This window comes from Vanessa atalanta, chromosome 22 (genome assembly GCF_905147765.1).
Source record: "Vanessa atalanta chromosome 22, ilVanAtal1.2, whole genome shotgun sequence".
NCBI lineage: Eukaryota > Metazoa > Arthropoda > Insecta > Lepidoptera > Nymphalidae > Vanessa > Vanessa atalanta.
Genome location: NC_061892.1, coordinates 7,335,635 through 7,354,370, shown reverse-complemented (window position 1 = coordinate 7,354,370; position 18,736 = coordinate 7,335,635). Strand labels below are relative to the sequence as shown.

The 18,736-nt window shown below is 33.5% G+C and overlaps 3 protein-coding genes across 3 annotated transcripts; 2 read left to right on the top strand and 1 right to left on the bottom strand.

Moving 5' to 3' along the window:
* Positions 1-99: 99 nt before the first annotated feature.
* LOC125072756 (trichohyalin-like) lies at positions 100-11,958 on the top strand. The gene is made up of 11 exons (XM_047683440.1): positions 100-256; positions 815-966; positions 2,442-2,522; positions 2,729-2,893; positions 4,546-4,708; positions 6,051-6,231; positions 7,110-7,297; positions 7,915-8,079; positions 9,659-9,871; positions 10,301-10,392; positions 11,845-11,958. The coding sequence occupies exons 1-11, from the start codon at positions 179-181 to the stop codon at positions 11,945-11,947; spliced, it is 1,581 nt and encodes a 526-aa protein (XP_047539396.1). The 5' UTR covers positions 100-178; the 3' UTR covers positions 11,948-11,958.
* Positions 11,959-13,706: 1,748 nt separating this feature from the next.
* LOC125072745 lies at positions 13,707-15,523 on the top strand. The gene has a single exon (XM_047683425.1). The coding sequence runs from the start codon at positions 13,741-13,743 to the stop codon at positions 15,421-15,423; it is 1,683 nt and encodes a 560-aa protein (XP_047539381.1). The 5' UTR covers positions 13,707-13,740; the 3' UTR covers positions 15,424-15,523.
* An 828-nt stretch (positions 15,524-16,351) lies between these two features.
* LOC125072720 (adenine phosphoribosyltransferase) lies at positions 16,352-18,143 on the bottom strand. The gene is made up of 3 exons (XM_047683396.1): positions 17,945-18,143; positions 17,581-17,818; positions 16,352-17,236 (listed from the first exon to the last, which is right to left on the bottom strand). Exons 1-3 carry the CDS (start codon positions 18,031-18,033, stop codon positions 17,012-17,014), a joined length of 552 nt encoding a protein of 183 aa, XP_047539352.1. The 5' UTR covers positions 18,034-18,143; the 3' UTR covers positions 16,352-17,011.
* Between the last annotated feature and the right edge of the window lie 593 nt (positions 18,144-18,736).

Here is an 18,736-nt window from a genome sequence, read left to right as displayed (position 1 = left end):
CTCTCCTTTTTTTTATTTAATAGCGTATTAAAGATTAATGTCAAAAGCAGTAATAATGTTCTGACAGTTCATTATAACTTTGAAAATTTTATTTTTCTAACAAACTTTTAAGGAGTTTATCTCTGTTTAAAGATATAAATTTATTACAAATTATTTTAAAGTGATAAAACATAAAAATATGAGTGAAATACCTCCCCAGCGTCAAAAGATACCAAAAGATGGACCCGGCCCAAGAGGCGTCCCAGACTGTTACTATGTGAGTTTTTATTTGTTATTATACTATAATTAATTATAATAACGCTTTTATATCTGATGGTAAGTGATCATCACCGCCCATAGACAATGGCTGTGTAAGAAATATTAACCATTCCTTACATCACCAATGCGCCACCAACCTTGGGAACTATATCGTCCCTTGTGCCTGTAGTTACACTCCCTTCAAACCGGAACACAATAATACTGAGTACTGCTGTTTGGCGGTAGAATATCTGATGAGTGGGTGGTTTAGTATTGTTGTGTTCCAGTATGAAGGGTGAGTGAGCCATTGTAACTACACGCAAAAGGAACATAACATCTTAGTTCATAAGATATTAAAAATTTAATGTTGAAATAAAATAAAGAACCCTTTTTATTATTACACAATTTTGATTCTGAAGTATTATAGCAGATAGCATGATCTATAATAACCGGTTTTAAATATTCACCGTAACATTAGGAGATTAAGATTGTGACGTCTGTAAGATTTTTTAATCATACTAAATGTATATTTAGTTTCAATTTGAGTAATCAACGGTTGTTACCGTTTTACTTACAGACGTCTCGAGTATTGAACTCAACATTCCGGTACGTGAAATTTATTCGGAAACTAAGAGCCGAGGAAGAGGATCAAAGGAAAGGAGCTGAGAATAAGCTAAAGGAGTTGAAAGATCTACAGAATAGCGACTTTTTTATACGATGCGATAGACGGTAATAGATATTCAGTTACATGTAATATTTTTACGCGGCAAAAACCTCATCTGTCAAGAAGTTTACCTAACTTACACTCAGGTTAACAGTATGTATTAATTACTCTATGTTTTTGTTTTTTTTTAAGTGTAACGTAACGCGTTACGGCGCCAGTCTGTCTGGCTTCCCTTTCTCTTACGCATACGGCAGCGGTAGGCAGCCTCTTCCCCTCTCTCTCCAGCGCTAGTTTTTTTTTTATAGTATAGGTAGGTGGTCGGGCAAGCTGGTCACCTGATGGTAAGCGGCCACCACCGCCCATAGACAAGGAATATGAAACATTGACAATGCGCCAACAACCTTGGGAGCTAAGATGTTATGTCCCTTGTGCCTGTAGCTACACTGTTACACTCACCCTTCAAACCGGAACACAACAATGGTACCTACCCAGACGGGCTTGCGCATTAAGTGAGTATTATTACCACTTTAGACTAATTGTCTTTTACTTTACTAAAGATCCCGCGAACCCTCGCTATTATTCGATATTCGAAATTACTTAACATTTTTTTTATATTCGTATTTATCATTCGACATTCGATAAATAGTAACTTAAAATTCTAGATTTAATTTTAACCTAGGTTCTCTTAAAAACAAACCAAGTTATTTATTATATTATTGTATATAGCCAGCCCGGCTGCCGGGGCCGTTTGAATTAGGAAACCACGCGTCCACGGCCCCAGGGGTCACGCCCTATCTTTTAAGCCCCGGGTGTCGAGGCTGTGGTAGGGCCGTGACGACGCCTTCGTTGTCGTACCTTTCATCGCGGAGACGGTCGCGTCACGTCGCTAAAGCCCTCGAGTGTTTCCGCCGCTTTAACGCCTCGAGCGCACTCGGTGCGGGCGCTTATACCGTATTGGCGGAGGGTGCGTCAGCGCGGTTTTTTTATATAATTATATTTGTATCTCCACATACATGTTTTCCGTGTCTTTTGTGTATCTATCTTCAGTTTGTATTTTTTTTTTATTACCAGACAGCAAGACAATGGGATTTAAACATAGACAATTTTACTACGTTTTATTAATTTAAACATAGACTATATTACTATCAAATCAGTTCTAAAATAGTACGCATAGTAACTTAAACAAGAAGTATTATTTATTATCTTCGATCTACGCTGTTGGACCATCCGCATAGATATAACTCATATAATATATGTCGAATCTTATCATAAATTTTAAGATAATGAAATAAACAATCGCTCCGTTTATCAATTGATTGAGCATTTTCGAAATAAGAAGTTTATGAGCTTATTCCAACGCATCGTCCAAATGATGACATTCTGCCATAATCCAACACATTCAGGATTCTTCCTTTAACGTCGTTTTAAAGTTGAATTTTAATTATAAATTATACACGTAAAATCTCTCCATCGGCCATCTCGACTCCCGTAATTAAAACAAATGTAACATAAGATCGAAACAAATCATCCTTGTTTACAGATCGCTCATAAACAATGTGGCTCGGCGAGTTGACTTGTGCATGGCTTCTTATCAAGAAGATCTCAAACAAAAACGAAAAAGGTAAATGTTCGTATTCAATGCGATTTTTATTAACCATCTCACGCTTATCATTAAAAATCAGTATAACTTTAGAAATAAATACAGACTTCACTAAAGACTGTAAAACAATTTTACGTATCGATACACTTTTAGTTTTAGGTCTTAGTAGCCTCGATGTAAAATATATCGAAGGAAATCTACTCGGGATAATTTGATTTCCAATATAGGTTAATAGATCTCTACGCCCACGAAGAGGAAGAAAACATACGGAAGTTCGTGATGCAAGCTCAAGCGGGCGCTGAACAGGTGTGGCAAGAAAAGATGGATCGATTAAAATACCTGCTGGAGAAACGGAAGAAAGAACAAGAAGAAAAGTATAAAGATACGCCGCTGTAAGTTTTATATTTATTTGTATAAATAACAAATCTCGACTTAATTGCAGCTAAAACTAACTGAGAATGATTGAGTTTGCTGGTGGGTTAGTTTTCTTTCACCATAACAGAGGCTAGTTAGTGTTGACGATGAATTGTCCAGTCTCTAATTGACCACTCCAGTCTAAATATGTCAGAAACCAACATTTTTTTTTTTTTTATGGTATAGGGGGCAAACGAGCAGGAGGCTCACCTGATGGAAAGCGACTACCACCGCCCATGGACATCTGCAACACCAGGGGGGTTACAGGTGCGTTGCCGGCCTTTAAGAAATAAGTACGCTCTTTTCTTGAAGGTTCCCAAGTCGTATCGGTTCGGAAAAACCGCCGGCGAAAGCTGGTTCCACAGAGTGGTTGTGCGAGGCAGAAAATGCCTTAAAAATCGCGCTGTTGTGGATTTACGGACATCTAAGTGGTGTGGGTGAAATTTAGAATTTTGTCGAGATGTCCGAAGATGGAATTCAGCTGCCGGGATTAATCCAAACAATTCCTCGGAACACTCCCCGTGGAAAATTCGGTAGAAGATGCAGAGTGATCCAACATCTCTACGCAACGCCAAAGGATCGAGCAGATCAGAAAGGGCTTGATCGTCGATAATTCGAGCTGCTCTACGTTGGATACGGTCAAATGGAAGGAGCTGGTACTGGGGTGCACCCGCCCAGAGGTGAGAGCAGTACTCCATGTGAGGCCGAATTTGCGCCTTGTATAGTCTTAGGCGATGGGCCGACGTGAAATACTGTCTTGCCTTGCTGAGCACACCAAGCTTTTTTGATGCCAATTTGGCTTTGCCTTCCAGTTGACCGCGGAACTGAACGAGGCTCGAAACATCAACGCCAAGTATTCCGATACTAGCTGTGGCGGCTAACGGAATGTTCTCGAATCGTGGAGATACGACGAATGGTGTTTTTTTAGCGGTTAACGCGCAAACTTGCGTCTTTTTGGGGTTGAAATGGACTAGGTTTAGCCGGCCCCAGTTCGAGACTTCGTTTAACGAAGACTCGATTTCAGACACAAGTTTGTTCCGGTTTTCTTCGACGTTTTCCCGAGAAATATTAGCACGGCCGGTGTATGAGGTGTCAACGGTACTGTCGTCTGCATAGCAGTGAATGTTCCTGATTTGCAACAAGTCATTGATATGCAGAAGAAACAGAGTGGGTGACAGAACGCAGCCTTGTGGAACACCAGCGTTGACGAATTTTTGGTCGGAGCATGCACCGTCGACAACGACCTTGATGCTCCGATCTGCCAAAAAGCTGGTAATCCAACTGCATAATTTCCCGGGAAGCCCATAGGAAGGAAGCTTCGAAAGAAGCGCTTTGTGCCATACGCGATCGAAGGCCTTCGCTATGTCCAGACTGGCTGCTAATGCCTAACATTAAAGTTATTGGACGTATTCAGAGAGATATATCTCAGTAGCAGCACAGAACTTGTCAATTTTACTCGCATGATTTGGAAAGTACGTCAATGCGTTGGTCTTGCACCTGCTGATCTCCCTCCGGCCTCCGTTCGTGTCTCTGGCCATCGTACTATATAAATGCAAATATGTATTTAAAATACATAACATAATAACAGCTTATGAAAAAAAACAATATTTTTACGTTAATAAATCATTAGGTCGAAATGCGTACATGTTTTGCCGTGTATATACAAATTACGTGCGAAAGAAGCGCAGGAAATCCAACTGTACCAGATAAGAGAGAAACAAGCGAGGAAGATGGCGGAGTTGGAGTTTGACAAGATGTGGCATGAAGTCGCTTTGAAGGAGTCAGAAGCCTTGGTAAATTATTCAATATAGATTTAGAAATTCTATTAGAAAAAAAAATCTGTACATCAATTACAGTAAGTCAAATTATTCACAATAGGGCTTAAAAAGAGTTACCTTTACAGCTTACAAAATGCAAATATACAAGTTTGCAAGTAACAGCGAATTGAAAACGACACGTGTGTCATTTAATTTTCCTAATTATCATTTCAATAAATTAAGTTACTGTCATTACACAGTGATGATATCATCATCTATGTAGTTGGTTTTACCAGAATAGGATTTTTTGACATATTCAAATAGTTATTGTTGTGACGTCATAATGTCTTAGCAAATTTAACGTTTTATAGTTGACTTGATCGAATCGAAACTGGATCTTGGTGTTAGTTATAATACCAACTGCTAATCGGCAATGATTATGTTCCGATTTCATAATAATAAAGTGACATTTTATTAAGAGAAATGGCTCCCCCTTTTTTTGTCGATTCACTTTTTCGTGTCGATCTTGAGTCGATACTTTTCCATAGACGTTTCACAAACTAACAGAAGTCATCTAAGAGCGTTGATTGGCAGTTTCACCAGTACGTTCGTTTCATTAGCTTAGTTCAGATTTTTCATGTAAATTTCATCAACACGGCGTCCGATCTTAGTGTGCGTCATAAGTGACGGCGCACGCGAATCAAATAAAATAATGAAACAAGCGATTCAAACATTTCAAGTATTTGTTATGTTCACAATGCTCTAAGCTGCTCAGGTCACTGATAAGACCCTTCGTATAATGGTTGAAGACGAGTTCAATTCAAATACCCTCACTCCGCACTCAAAGAACGTTATCTAAGGTTATATTATGTCTGCAATTACAGTGCCTCAGAAACCGTGTATCGCGAAACACATCGATAAAAATGATTATGTTTAGTTGTAAAATACTACTAAACGTCAATCAGAGAAACTTAATGCTTGGATTTGGAATGCATTCATAAGGCATGCATTACATTACATTACATACATTAGAAGCCTGTTAATTTCCCACTGCTGGGCCAATGCCTCCTCTCCTTTTGAGGAGAAGGTTTGGAGTATATTCCACCACGCTGAATACGGAATAGACATGTGGCAGAATTTCGTTGAAATTAGACACATGCAGGTTTCCTCACGATGTTTTCCTTCACCGCCGAGCACGAGATAAATTATAATATATAAGCACATGAAAATTCAGCCCGCCTGGGTTAGAACCCGAAATCAACGGTTAAGATGCACGCGTTCTAACCACTGGGCCATCTCGGTTCTCTAATAAGGTCAATGCATAATAATGTAATTTTAATAATAAATAATTCGACTTCGATTTCTGTTCACATGCTAGGCAGCTCGAATGGAACAAGATACGATAGAGAGATTACGCCGAGATCTAGACTGCAAGCGCTACTCAGATTTGCAATTGGAACAAAGACGAAAACAGAGAGAGAAAGAAAAAGAGATGCTGAAAGAAGAAGCGAGAAGATTTAAGGCTTTATGGGATGAAGATATTCGGAAGGAAGAAGAAGGTTTCTTTCTTTTAAATAAACAAGATAAAAATAATATAACAGCTACTCAGTGTTCTCCTGGATTAGCTTGCTGTTGTTGAGGAAAAAATGATAGATAAGCTTTATTTTAAGGTTATCTATCATACTGCGTCATAGTTGATTTGTGGTTGTGTTTGAATGTCTTCCGCAAACGGGTTTCCTCTTGATGACTCCAGATTAACTCAAGATCAGTTTTAAATTGTTTAGTATATAGATCTATATAAAAATATATAGTCAGCAGTTGTGTTTACCTGTGTTTACTTTCCTTCAGTATAATCACTTACTTTAATAATCTACATATATATTTTATATAATGAATACATGAATTTTACCAAGTTTATGCTAAAATTATCTTATACCAATCGACTTGGTGGTAGGACATTGTGTAAGATGAGACCCTTCTGGGTAGATACCACCCTCACACCACAGTCATATTCTACGGAGAAATTACATCTTAGTTCTCAAGGTGGATTTGGTGTTTTAAGAAATGGTTAATATTTCTTCGAGTCCAATGTCTATGAGCGATCGTGTTATTTACCATCAGGTGGCCCATTTGGCAATTGGCTTACTTATTACCTAAAATAAAAAAAAATAGTTTCTTATTAATAAGATCGGATCCGATCAAACCTATAACTCGTAAGGGGCACTTACCTGATACCTAGATTATGCCGTCCGCCCGCTATAATAAAACGGGTTCACTCGCTACAGAAAATAGCACTTCGAAGCATAGGCTGCAGAATGAATGGTAAGAGGTCATTCCCACCCAGGCAAGCCTTACCACATTCAAAAATATAAATCGTCATTAATACAATATTTATAGGAAACAAATATAGTCTAGACTAAATCAGATTTAATTACAGCTGAAAGACAACGTGCTGAGAAACGAAAGGAAACAGCGTTAGAACGAAAACAAATGATAGAAGAGAGGCAAGAAAAACTGGCCCAGCAAAAGGCTGAGGCCAGGTTAATATCCGACACGTGGGACTCGCTCGCTGGACAAGGCTTGGCCGACGAATTTGCTGCGATTGAACTGAGGAGAACAAAAGAGGTAAAGTTGTGTGGTGATGAAAATAAATCTATTGGAAAATGCTATTGAAACATTCTCCTGAATGATTTTCGGCTACGTTGACCAATTCCAACGGTGATATTATTTGGCGCGCTATCACAGGCGCTCTATTGCCTTGCTCTCAAGATACAAGGTGAATGGAAAGCCTTGTAAGTTTCGTATTAGTGAGATCAGGTCCACATTTGACGTCTTCACGTGCTAGTCCAAGCATAGAATTAGAAAACTGTCGACTTTTAATTCCGGAAGGGTTAAGAATTTCTAAGAAAGCGAAAAATTTAATTCATTTTAATGAAAATGTTGTGTTTATACTTATTTTCCTATGACATCCTAATGTACCCTCGAGTATATGAAGAAAACATTAAAAAACGTAAATTATTTTTTACTGTGCCAAAAATGAGTAATTGTTTAAAGGTCGTTTTAACATTTTTGTAGTTGCCTTTGCTTTTTTGGCTTGTTTATATGGCTGTGAATCATGAGGTTCAAGACTCGGGTGATTATACGCCTTGTCCTATGCCTGAACGTTTCCGTGTAATCATGTCGGATTTGCATTATTTAAAAAAATATCTCTTAATTTATGTTTCGACATTATTTTTTAACAGAGAGAATTGGATGAATGCAACAAAAAGATGATAGAGCTAAAAAAACAATACGAAGATTTAGAAAAATCAATTGAGGCACCTCTAGCTGAAGAAGCCACGAGGAGACAAGAATATTTGGACCAGAAACGCTGCGAATACCTCGCTTGGGCTCAGAAAACTAATAAAGTAAGTGCTTTTGAGAAATTACATGATCTGATTCCATGGCTCGTTTCAATAATAATAATTATTATATTGTAATGAAATAAGCTGAAATTGTTTAGTGAATAGAACACGTGCTTTTGAACACTAACGCGGTTCAAGGTCGCGGGTTCAAATCCGGACAAATAGGTGCCATTGACTTGCACATATACATACAGTAATTATAATTCATCTCGCACTCGTCGATGAAGGATAACTTCCTGAAGACTTTACCAACAGGGACATATTTGGTACTTTAGTTCGTCTAAACCTTTTGAAGAATCTGACCGCTATTCAGGAAAATGTATGAGAGTTAAATAAGGCTGTTTTGTCTCTATCATAATTTGCTGTATATTATCATAATAAACCTGATTAATTGATTCATATGGTTCGTTAGTATAATTATTAAAAGGATACTTTAAGATATGGTCAAACTCAAATATAAATAATATATATTCATCGTCAGTGCGACAAGGATGCAATATACAACAATATAGGAAATTCTAATGTAAAAACTCTTAATCAATATATCGATTTCTTTCTTTCTTTTTATGTAATAAACATGTTTTATACGAATAAGTCGTAAAGCATTTGTTTTGTCATTATTATTTACGTTTACTTTTGGCTTCGCTCAAATTGAATTTGGATATATATAAATGTCTGAATCACAGAACGCCCGACTCCACATTTTCTTTACCCCCAATATGTTTATGATACCATAAGTACGACGAATGTTCTCTGTCTCTACGGTGTAGTGCCAGAACAATTGCGATATTGCCGTTGATGTAAATAAAAAGTGATTTATAAGCACTGTACACATAATACAATAATTCGATATACAAAATCGTTTAGTTTTTTTCGCTTCGTAGAACGCTTCGCTTCGCTCGCGAAACTAAAACTGACTACGCCTTCGCGGAACTACTATTAACAATCGAGATCATTCTTGAAATACGCACATAGGGTACATATAGAAATATAAACAACAATGAATAATAATAGTCTTCTGCGAGTTAAAATACATAAAGCAAGCAAAGTAAGCAGAATCTACTGTTTTCCCTTTTTAAAAATTTGAAGCTGAATTAAAATATTAACATACAATTTGAAGCGAATATTCATCGTATCATTGACGTCTTTGGTTTATCATAAACAGAACATGAACCCGGAACAGAAGCCGGAAAATCGAAGACAATGAATCAAAGATAGTAATGTTTACGTGGGAAGGCTACCAATTAGACAATATGGAGCATCATTTTTCCTTTTCGTTGTTTACGATCTGAGTCACCGTCCTTTGTTATTAAACGATAATTGTAGTAATTTCTTTATACTTAGAACTCTTTATAAGTATTTCCCTCTTTATAATTTAATTATGATTAATAAAAATAGGAAACCTTTTTTTAGTTTTCAGTAAGACAATATAAAATCATTAAAAAAACCATAGTATTATCTATGACTACTGATTTTTAATTCCCTTAAACTAACAATAATTCTTTATATTAAAATTACATTACGTTCATTCACTAAATAACTGAAATAAATCACCATAAAAAGATTAAAAATTTAATTTCAGGAAGTCCGACAAGCAATGGTGGATCAAATCAAAGAGCGGAAACAGGCTAAAGATGTGTTAAAACAGAAAATAGCTGAAGAAAATGAGTACCATAGACAACTGTTTGAACAGCTGAAACAGTTGGTCGACCATAAGCAACTTACTGACGCACAGAGTAGAAAACAACATCAACAAGAAGTTCTAGAACAGATTGAATATAATAAATTATTGAAGGTTCGTTCTGCATTTTATCGTTTAGAATATATTATATTTTAACATTGTAAATAAATACATTTAAAAATAAGACACAATCCATACGTATAAAATTATTAGTTCAATCAATCCATCAATTATTATCCTCACTGACTAACCAAAACAACTGACTGAGTCTGGAAATATGGTACGTAGATTTATTTTATAACGAATGCTTTTCGGATTTATTTTAACCTTAAGTGGAAAATGGGAGGAGTAACTTTGTACGAATATTTAACAGTAGGAAGACAGGACAAGCAGCTTGTATTAGTAGGTATACGATATCACCGGACTTTTTTTTAAATATTCTATTTATTATAGCTAGAAGACTAATTAATCGGTTCTGTACGTTATAATGAAATTCTAATTGTTTATTTCCTGTAACAAAATCGCTACTTTTAAATATTTCAGGAACGGGCTCGTCAAGAAGAAATGGACCAAATAAAAAAATGCCAGATCGCGACTGAAGAATACCAACAAGAAATAAATAAAATGTTATGCAGGTGATTCTGATTTGTATTCAAATTTCGAATTCGAATTAGTGTTGAATAAGTCTAAATTTATTTATTGTAGCCCCCACCTTAAAAAACCGTTAATACGGTTTTTTGCCAACGTTTTCAAAAGGAACTCGAAAAATTTTAAAATAATTAACACATATATATTTTGTAAATCGAAAGCGAAATTAATCTGAATTTATCATGTGCTTAAATATAACAAAATAAAAAAAAACAAAATGAAACAAATGCAGTATAAATAGATAAATAATTGAACTTCGTTATTACGTAATTCTATATTTACTATAAATAGTATTAGCCATATATAATTAATTCATTCACTATAAACAAACAACTAATTTTAATTCTAACCGCGTATTGTACACGTGATACGTGACACAACGATTAAGCTCATTCCACACGTTACATATTACAATATAGAATTTATATTAATATTATTCAACGTTCCCTTTGTTCATGTCGTAATAAAAAATGCAACTCGTTTACAAATATTATCTTATTTGAACCATAGATTAAAAATGTATCTTTATTGCGTTAAATAGGTACATGAAAAAAAAAAAAATTTTAGTTTATCTTAATTTTTTTATTACTAAATCCACATAAAACACTACTTTTAAATAAGTCGGAAATTGCAAATAACTCTTTATAAAAAATATATTACATTAATGCAGTTAAACGACTAATTGGTTTTATAAGCTATTCCTAGCCAGGCCTTTATAATTTGGTTTTATCAGACCTGGGTTTTTCTTATTCATAATACATTATTAATAAGCCTGATTGAAATTGATATGACTTAATAGTAAGACAAGAGGACAAGACGTTAAGCGTTGATGAACATTTTTCAATTGGAATGTTCCGAGAAATTGTTTAGAGTAATTCCGGCCGTTGAATTTCACCATCTGACATCGCGTCAAAATTCCATGTTCTACATCCACACCACCTTGATGTCCGGAAATCCACAAAAGCGCGATTTGTGATGAATGATCCTTCTGCACATTTACCATATATTACGTAAATATCATCACGCTCCCTTTGGTGAGAGAATTATATCTTGAGGAAACCTTTACGTGCCGAATGAAAATCTGCTATACACACATATCGGTATGTCCACTGAACTATAGTTCAGTGGACATACCGATATGTGTACATAGAACTACGTGTACGTGGTTGAAGCTCCAGCACTGATTATATAGTCCCTAAGGGAAACGTAGAATTTAGTTAAGCAACCCAAAAAACGACTTCTCATTTAATTATATAATATATGTATATAATAATTATACTGTTACTAATTTAAGATATTGAATTTATATTATATTAATATTCACAATAGATAGGCATGTGAACGAATATAATTATCATTTCCCACTTTTTTTTTCACAGATAAAAAAGCATGAAAAGTTTGTTAAGCAGTTACTAATACAATATTTTTTTATATTTCAGACCTTTCTTCAGCGATGAAGTACATCCATTCATGAAACAAATGGCGAAAGGACTTAAAATGAAAGATAAATGTCCGTGTTCACGGCCCGATTATTGTAAATAAAATGCTTTTTACATCTAAAAAATAATTGGTAGTAAAATTTTGTTAAATAAAAATTCGTTTTTAATTATTTGTGTTTTTTTTTTCAATTGATGTTAGTATTATTAGAAAAAAAAGTACAATAAATGTGAAAGTATTTATGTCTGTCTGGCTGTCTGTTGCTTTTTCACGGCCAACCACTGAACCGAATTTGATGAAATTTGGTATGAAGCAAGATTGAACTTCAAGGAAGACTATATTTCTATACCAATATGCAATTAGTTACTAATAATTTGTTAAGATTAAAAGGAAGTTTCATATATTGACTTGGTTAAGAAAATATACTTATATAACAACTTTATCGTAGCATGTATCAACACAGACACACACAAAACATCAATTAAAATAAAAATAGTTTTTATGTCTGCCGAATCAATATCTAAGTACGTACTTTTACTGTGAAGAAAACGTTACGTAATCAACTTTAGGCACAAATAAGATTATCTACGGCTATACCTACTCAATTGAACTACAAAGGAAAAATTTGTCACACAGTGCATTATTATTTAATATTTATATCCTGAGTATATTAAATTCGGCCTTAATGCTAATCTTACAGCATATCATAGAAAAACAAGATGAAATCTCGTATCATCGCCCTTGACATTGTTATCTATCTTTCGGCATTGCTCACGATTCTCGGAAACAGTACTACGTGCTGTGTCCTCTTATTTTTTATAAGTTTATGCGTGACACGTCTTCTTTGAGACATACATGTCGATAAGTTGATACGAGATAGCAATAGTTATGGTACATTCAAAAACACCGGTACAATAAAAGGACTTCTACCAGTTTTCATTAAAAAATGTTTTATCTGTTCTACAATGAATTTAAATAGTAGGTACTGAGCATGTTAGGTAGGTTATTAGTACGGTACAGTGAACGTTTGTCCTAAAAAAATATAATAGGTTCCACATATATAAAAACTATATTTCCAAGGAACAACCATGAATAGTCACAAAATCCATTACTCACACAATTTATGATGCCTATATAAATCTATATTAATATTATAAATGCAAAAGTTGCTTTCTCTGTTACCTGTACACGCCTAATCTGGTAAAATTTGGTATCGAGATAGTTGCCCCACGGATGGAAAGTCTAATTTTTTTTAATTTACCCATAGGGGAGAAAATGGACGTGACGGGTAGTTTTTATTTAATTCGGTTTTTGAAAATATTTAGCTCATTGTATATTTAGAATGGAATGATTTTTTCATCTACAAATTAATAGCATTTACTGTAATCTAACTTTTTCGCCGTATGATTGCAATTAATAACTGATTGGGGTGAATTAAATTCGACACATATTGGCTTTTTGGTTTAATAAATTGGTAGCAAATAAATATTGTATATACATCAAGTTAAAGTTTTTTTTTTGTGATTCGAGGTCTAAAATCAATGCGTAATATTTCACATACCATTCACAATTTTTCATACGGAATTAAGGTGTTTAGGGAAGCCTTTCTTACGGCAGTACTTTATTTCTTACTACTGTAGAATAATAATAATACATTTCAAAGCAATAAACCTCAAACTTGCTTCCTTACTTACCTTATTTACTTTTTAGTTTCTCAATGACTGTACATTCGAACGATTTTCCTCTAGGAAGAACTTAATTTATGCAAATAAAAATATACTTATTACGAAGGCAACTTGTTACGCTGTGATTTCATTCTTCAAAGTTTTCCTTAAGCATCTTGAACTATATAAGGCTTACAGTTTAAGTCTTAGGTCAGTCTATCGCAGCATTCGAAGATGCATACAAAGCTCTTACTAGTATTCGCTTTCGCGAGTGTTGTATCCAGTCACGATGTATTGATCGGGTCTGGTACGGGAGGAAGAAAAATATTCGACGAAATAAGACAAGCGAATCCGGCGATTTGGAGGCAAATTGAAAATGTTACCATTATAGCACCGGACAATGAAGTTATCAGCAAAGTCATCGTTACGGACATGAGGCCAGAAAAGGATGGTGATGTGCAAATTGTGGATGGCGGTGATGGAATGAAAAGTGTTACCATAGAACTTAAAAGTCCAACGGTTTTGCGCGGTTATGAATTTCACCTCGAAGTATATACTGTACCAGAGACCAAATTAAGTGATGCTGAAGAACACCTATACCCAGAGTCTCCGTCGACGACTGATAAAATCGATTTACCTGAAACAAGTGAAGCGACATCACATGAAAAAGATGGCAGTGGTGAAGACGAAGTGCCTGAAATGCCTGACAACGCAGACAAAACAACTGAATTACCTGAAAGCACGACGAACCAAGATATTCCTGCATTAATGGTAGGAAAGGTGGTGGATGGTGATATTTTAAGACCGGCTCGTGAAGCAAGTGATGAAAATAATCCTCAAATATCTCAATCTGAAGATAATTTAAACGTACACCCATCTATTATTGCCAGTGAAGATGATGAAACGACTACTGAAAATGTAAGCACAGAAATAACCACCGAGGCAGAAATGACAACGAAATTAGATGAAAGTGAAGTTATTACAGCAGCACCTGAATCTTTCGACAATAGTAAAAACATTCCTGATTATCCATCGTTAAGCATCTTAGATTATATAAAAAGTAAAGAGGGAGCCAGACCGATTCGGCGTACGGATGATGAGACAAATGAATCGAATGAAGATACAACCACAACTGAAAAAATAGTTGAAAATACGGACAATGTGGATACATCTTACATGTTACCTACATTAGAACCTAGTTCATCGTCACAAGACAATAACGACGACACTGCTGACTTGGTACCTCCGGAGGAAACTAATTATAATACCGGATTTTCTTTAAACAACGAAAGCACTGAAAAACCCGCCGTCGAAGTTTCCACAGATATTTATAATAACAGACCTAGAGGAGGCCGTGGCTTAGACTTCGAGGATTCACAAGAACTATTTACTTCGACCACAATGAATGCTATTGAGTTGAGTACTTCGGTAATTAATAATGCAGATAGTGAAAATAGTACAACAGAAGCGACGATTGATGAACAATTAAGAAACGCTCGCGAAACGGACGTTGTAGATAACAACGTTAACGGGCTGGATACTACGATAGATTCGAACCAAAACGAACAAATACCTTTATGTAGAGCACCTAATGAAAGTGATAAATCATCCAATAACCTCACTCCTAATATAATTATAGTTAACGGAGAACAATTGACATTGACACCAGACAGCAATCACAAACTGCAGTACGGAATACCGATCGTTCTCATCATAGGCAGTGACACAAATATTCCCACGATCAAAATCATTGCAGAAGGCGCTATTGACGATGATAAAAACACAAATGTGTTTCCATCTGCCGATAATTCTATGGATGATTACGAACCAGTACCTGAAGACAAATTAAATGACTCTCAAGATAGAGAATTTTCAGAAGACGAATTTATTCCAAAACCAGTAATGAGTTTTGAATAAAACTTTTGTAGACTTACATTATTTATTATGTTTGTATTGAGTATTTTGTGATACCTTATTTATATTCATAATGTTACGAAATAAATCAATTCATGTTATATCATTTTATTTTATTTTGATAAATAAAAATCATATAAAAATATACTCGTAAATCATAATTAACTATTTAGGGATTAATAAAATTGTCTTTAAATTGAGCATCAAATAAAAAATACATTTAAACATGTAATATGCAACACAGAACGCAATTCAAATATTTTGCAATCATTTGGTCCATTTCATTTAAATATTCTTAACAAAACAAGTATATAAGCATATAGGTCATCAAATAAAATATAACCAACCATCAATCTTAATTCATCGTTTAAAACTGTTGTTTTAACTACTAACATAAAAATTTAAATTGTCATTTTGTTCAAACACTAGACCAATTTCAATTAAACTTTTTGTGTTAAAAAATCTGATATATACTTTATATCGCTACTATGAAGTTGAAGATTTGATATCTCCATATCTCCAATATTAACATTCGAGAAAATTACTCATTTGATACGAAATGACTACAGAATAAACTTTAATCTACACAAGTACTTTAATGTACACTCCACATAAATGTTATCATCAATTACAAATACAATCTTAACAATAAACCAACAGATAATCTAAGAAAATGAATCTTATATTATTAGTTTTTTAAGTCCTTAGTTATTTAATACATTGATTCATGTTTAGATACGAAATATTTATAACTATATTTAATATGATAAATTAAATGCATATTGAAAATGCATTTGCCATTAGAAAAATACTTATATTAAAAACACAGCCACATATATTATGGTTACCATATAATGGTCAATTCTATTTTTAACTTTATACTTTTCTAATTTGTGCAAATTCAATAATTTCAAAGAACAAAATCCCATTGGGCTTTATCACTTATACCTTTAACAGTCTGTTTAAATTGTAAAAATAAAAATGTATATTGTATATATATTTCAAAAAAATAAGTCAACAGATAAAAGAAGAATGGATAAAAATAGGACAATATGGATACAATAATATACAATACCTGAAAAAAATAAATAACCTCTGTACAACAGTAGCATTTCAATTGCATTCAGAAGAACGTCATTTTCATAAAACAATAGTAATGAAATGTTGCCAGTCCATTTATAAATACAAAAAAAAAATATTACTATTTGTAATCAATGACATTAATAAAGTAATCAAGATTAATCAACAGTCAAACTTATAGTACATTTTAATTTTGAAATTGTGAACAACAGAAATTGCAGCATTGATACAATAAGCGCTGCCTAAACATATTAATAAAAAAAAAACAAATCTACATTGGCATCTTTTCATTATTTTAAGTTTTCAGTCGATGTCATGTCATACTTAATTCTCTAAGTATTTATAGATCACTTAACATTGTATTGCAATTGTCTTTTTTTTTTCAATTCTATTATTAGGCAACAACATTATAGTGTAACATATTTACATAGTCTACCTTTGTACTAGTAGGAATGGACTATACATACATTTAAATTTAATTAATGTTTGCATTTTTTACAGATTACATTTCCTAGTCATATTTAATTAACGAATGAACTGGAATACCATTAGGAATGTTTCTCCGACCATTCAAAGATATCAATTCCATTATAACAAGGCAACCAACAACATCTGCCTTGCAGTTTAGTAAAAGATTTGTAGCTGCTGTAATGGAGCCACCTGTTGCAATTAAATCATCAATAATCAGGCACTTGATACCTGGACGGATGGAATCCTTTTGAATTTGTAAAATATCCTAAAACAAATAATATCAAAGTTTTCATGAATTTGTTTAATAACATGGAAATCTATTAAACAGATAGTATGTAAGTAGTTATAGAAACAAAGACAAAATAACAACATACAAAAACTAATGTCAATAAGTAGGAACTTTTAAAATCATAAGTTATCATTTCTGATTTACAAAGATATAATATATTTATATGAAAAATTCATACATTAAGATCCATAAATATGAATAATTTACGAACTGTATTTTAAAAGTTTTCAGAAATTGTATTTAAAAGTTTTCAGATATTGTATTATTAATTCAATTTTAAATGTAGAATCATTTTAATTGTTAAGATGTGCCATACTTACAGAACCATATTCTAAGTCGTATTTATAGGAAATCACTTCCCCGGGTAATTTCCCTTTTTTTCTTATTGGCAAACATCCAATACCCAGTTCTGTTGCCACAGAAAAGGAAAAGAGAAATCCCCTGGACTCTAATCCAACTACTGCTTCTACATTTGGATATTTAGCACGAATAACCGTTACAAATAAATTTTGTAGAAGTCTGCATGTAGGCCCATCTGATATCGCAGAAAAAATATCCCTAAAATAAATAACATGTATTATTTAATAACTTCCAAACATCAGAATGCTATAAAAAAGTTTTAATATGTGATTATATATAGCTTTCTACGTTTTACTTTTATAAAACGCTGTTTAAATTACTTACCAAAATAAAATACCTTCTTTTGGGAAATCGGGATAACTTTTAATTTTCGATTTCAGTTTGGCGACTTTTTGTTCATAATCAGAATCCATAATTATAACCTAAATATATGATACTTGTAATAAGACACCGCGGCAACTACGTTTAAAAATGATTTAAAATTTATATTCATAGATAAGGTTTCCTTGTCGTAGTTTTTAACTTTGTACCAATTTTTATCAAAATTATCAGATTTAAGTTGTCATTGTCGTTTGTCAATTATCTGTCATTTGCCTATCACTGCTAATGGTAAAATTCGTAATATTCTTGTAAAAAATAGGTATTTTAAATCAAATATTTTAATTTGCTTTAGTTAAACGAGTAGGATTTTTAAAAACCCAGTTATAATTTTATATAATGTATTATTTGCTATTTTTATTCGATACCAAATCATTTTAACATTTTCCCTTTTTTTTTTTTTTTATTTATTTTTTTTTTTATTTAATAAGTACACTAACAATATACATATTAATTGATGGTTTACACAACATCCAAAAAAAGAAAATCAACTTCTGATATGTACATCGATTACAAGTGTACATAACATTCACAGTGTATGGTGTCAACATGTAACATAAAGTTTAAATTAAGTTGAAACTAAAATATATTATACAATTTTAAAATTTTAAGATTATTGGCCTATGCTATCGTCGTTTACAAACACAATAACTACATATTATAAAAGAAAAACAAAAAAAAAAGAAAACAAAAAACAAGGAATTTAACGCACTATTTAGTTGACAAGAAGTAATCCAT

Bases quoted from the DNA above. Each gene is read 5' to 3' on its own strand.
- LOC125072756 (XM_047683440.1), top strand. From the start codon at position 179: ATGAGTGAAATACCTCCCCAGCGTCAAAAGATACCAAAAGATGGACCC. The intron at 4,709-6,050 runs GTAAATTATTCA...TTCACATGCTAG, and splicing joins TGAAGGAGTCAGAAGCCTTG to GCAGCTCGAATGGAACAAGA. The intron at 9,872-10,300 runs GTTCGTTCTGCA...TAAATATTTCAG, and splicing joins AATATAATAAATTATTGAAG to GAACGGGCTCGTCAAGAAGA.
- LOC125072745 (XM_047683425.1), top strand. From the start codon at position 13,741: ATGCATACAAAGCTCTTACTAGTATTCGCTTTCGCGAGTGTTGTATCC.
- LOC125072720 (XM_047683396.1), bottom strand. From the start codon at position 18,033: ATGGATTCTGATTATGAACAAAAAGTCGCCAAACTGAAATCGAAAATT. The intron at 17,819-17,944 runs GTAAGTAATTTA...TATTTATTTTAG, and splicing joins AAAGAAGGTATTTTATTTTG to GGATATTTTTTCTGCGATAT. The intron at 17,237-17,580 runs GTAAGTATGGCA...TATTTGTTTTAG, and splicing joins ACGACTTAGAATATGGTTCT to GATATTTTACAAATTCAAAA.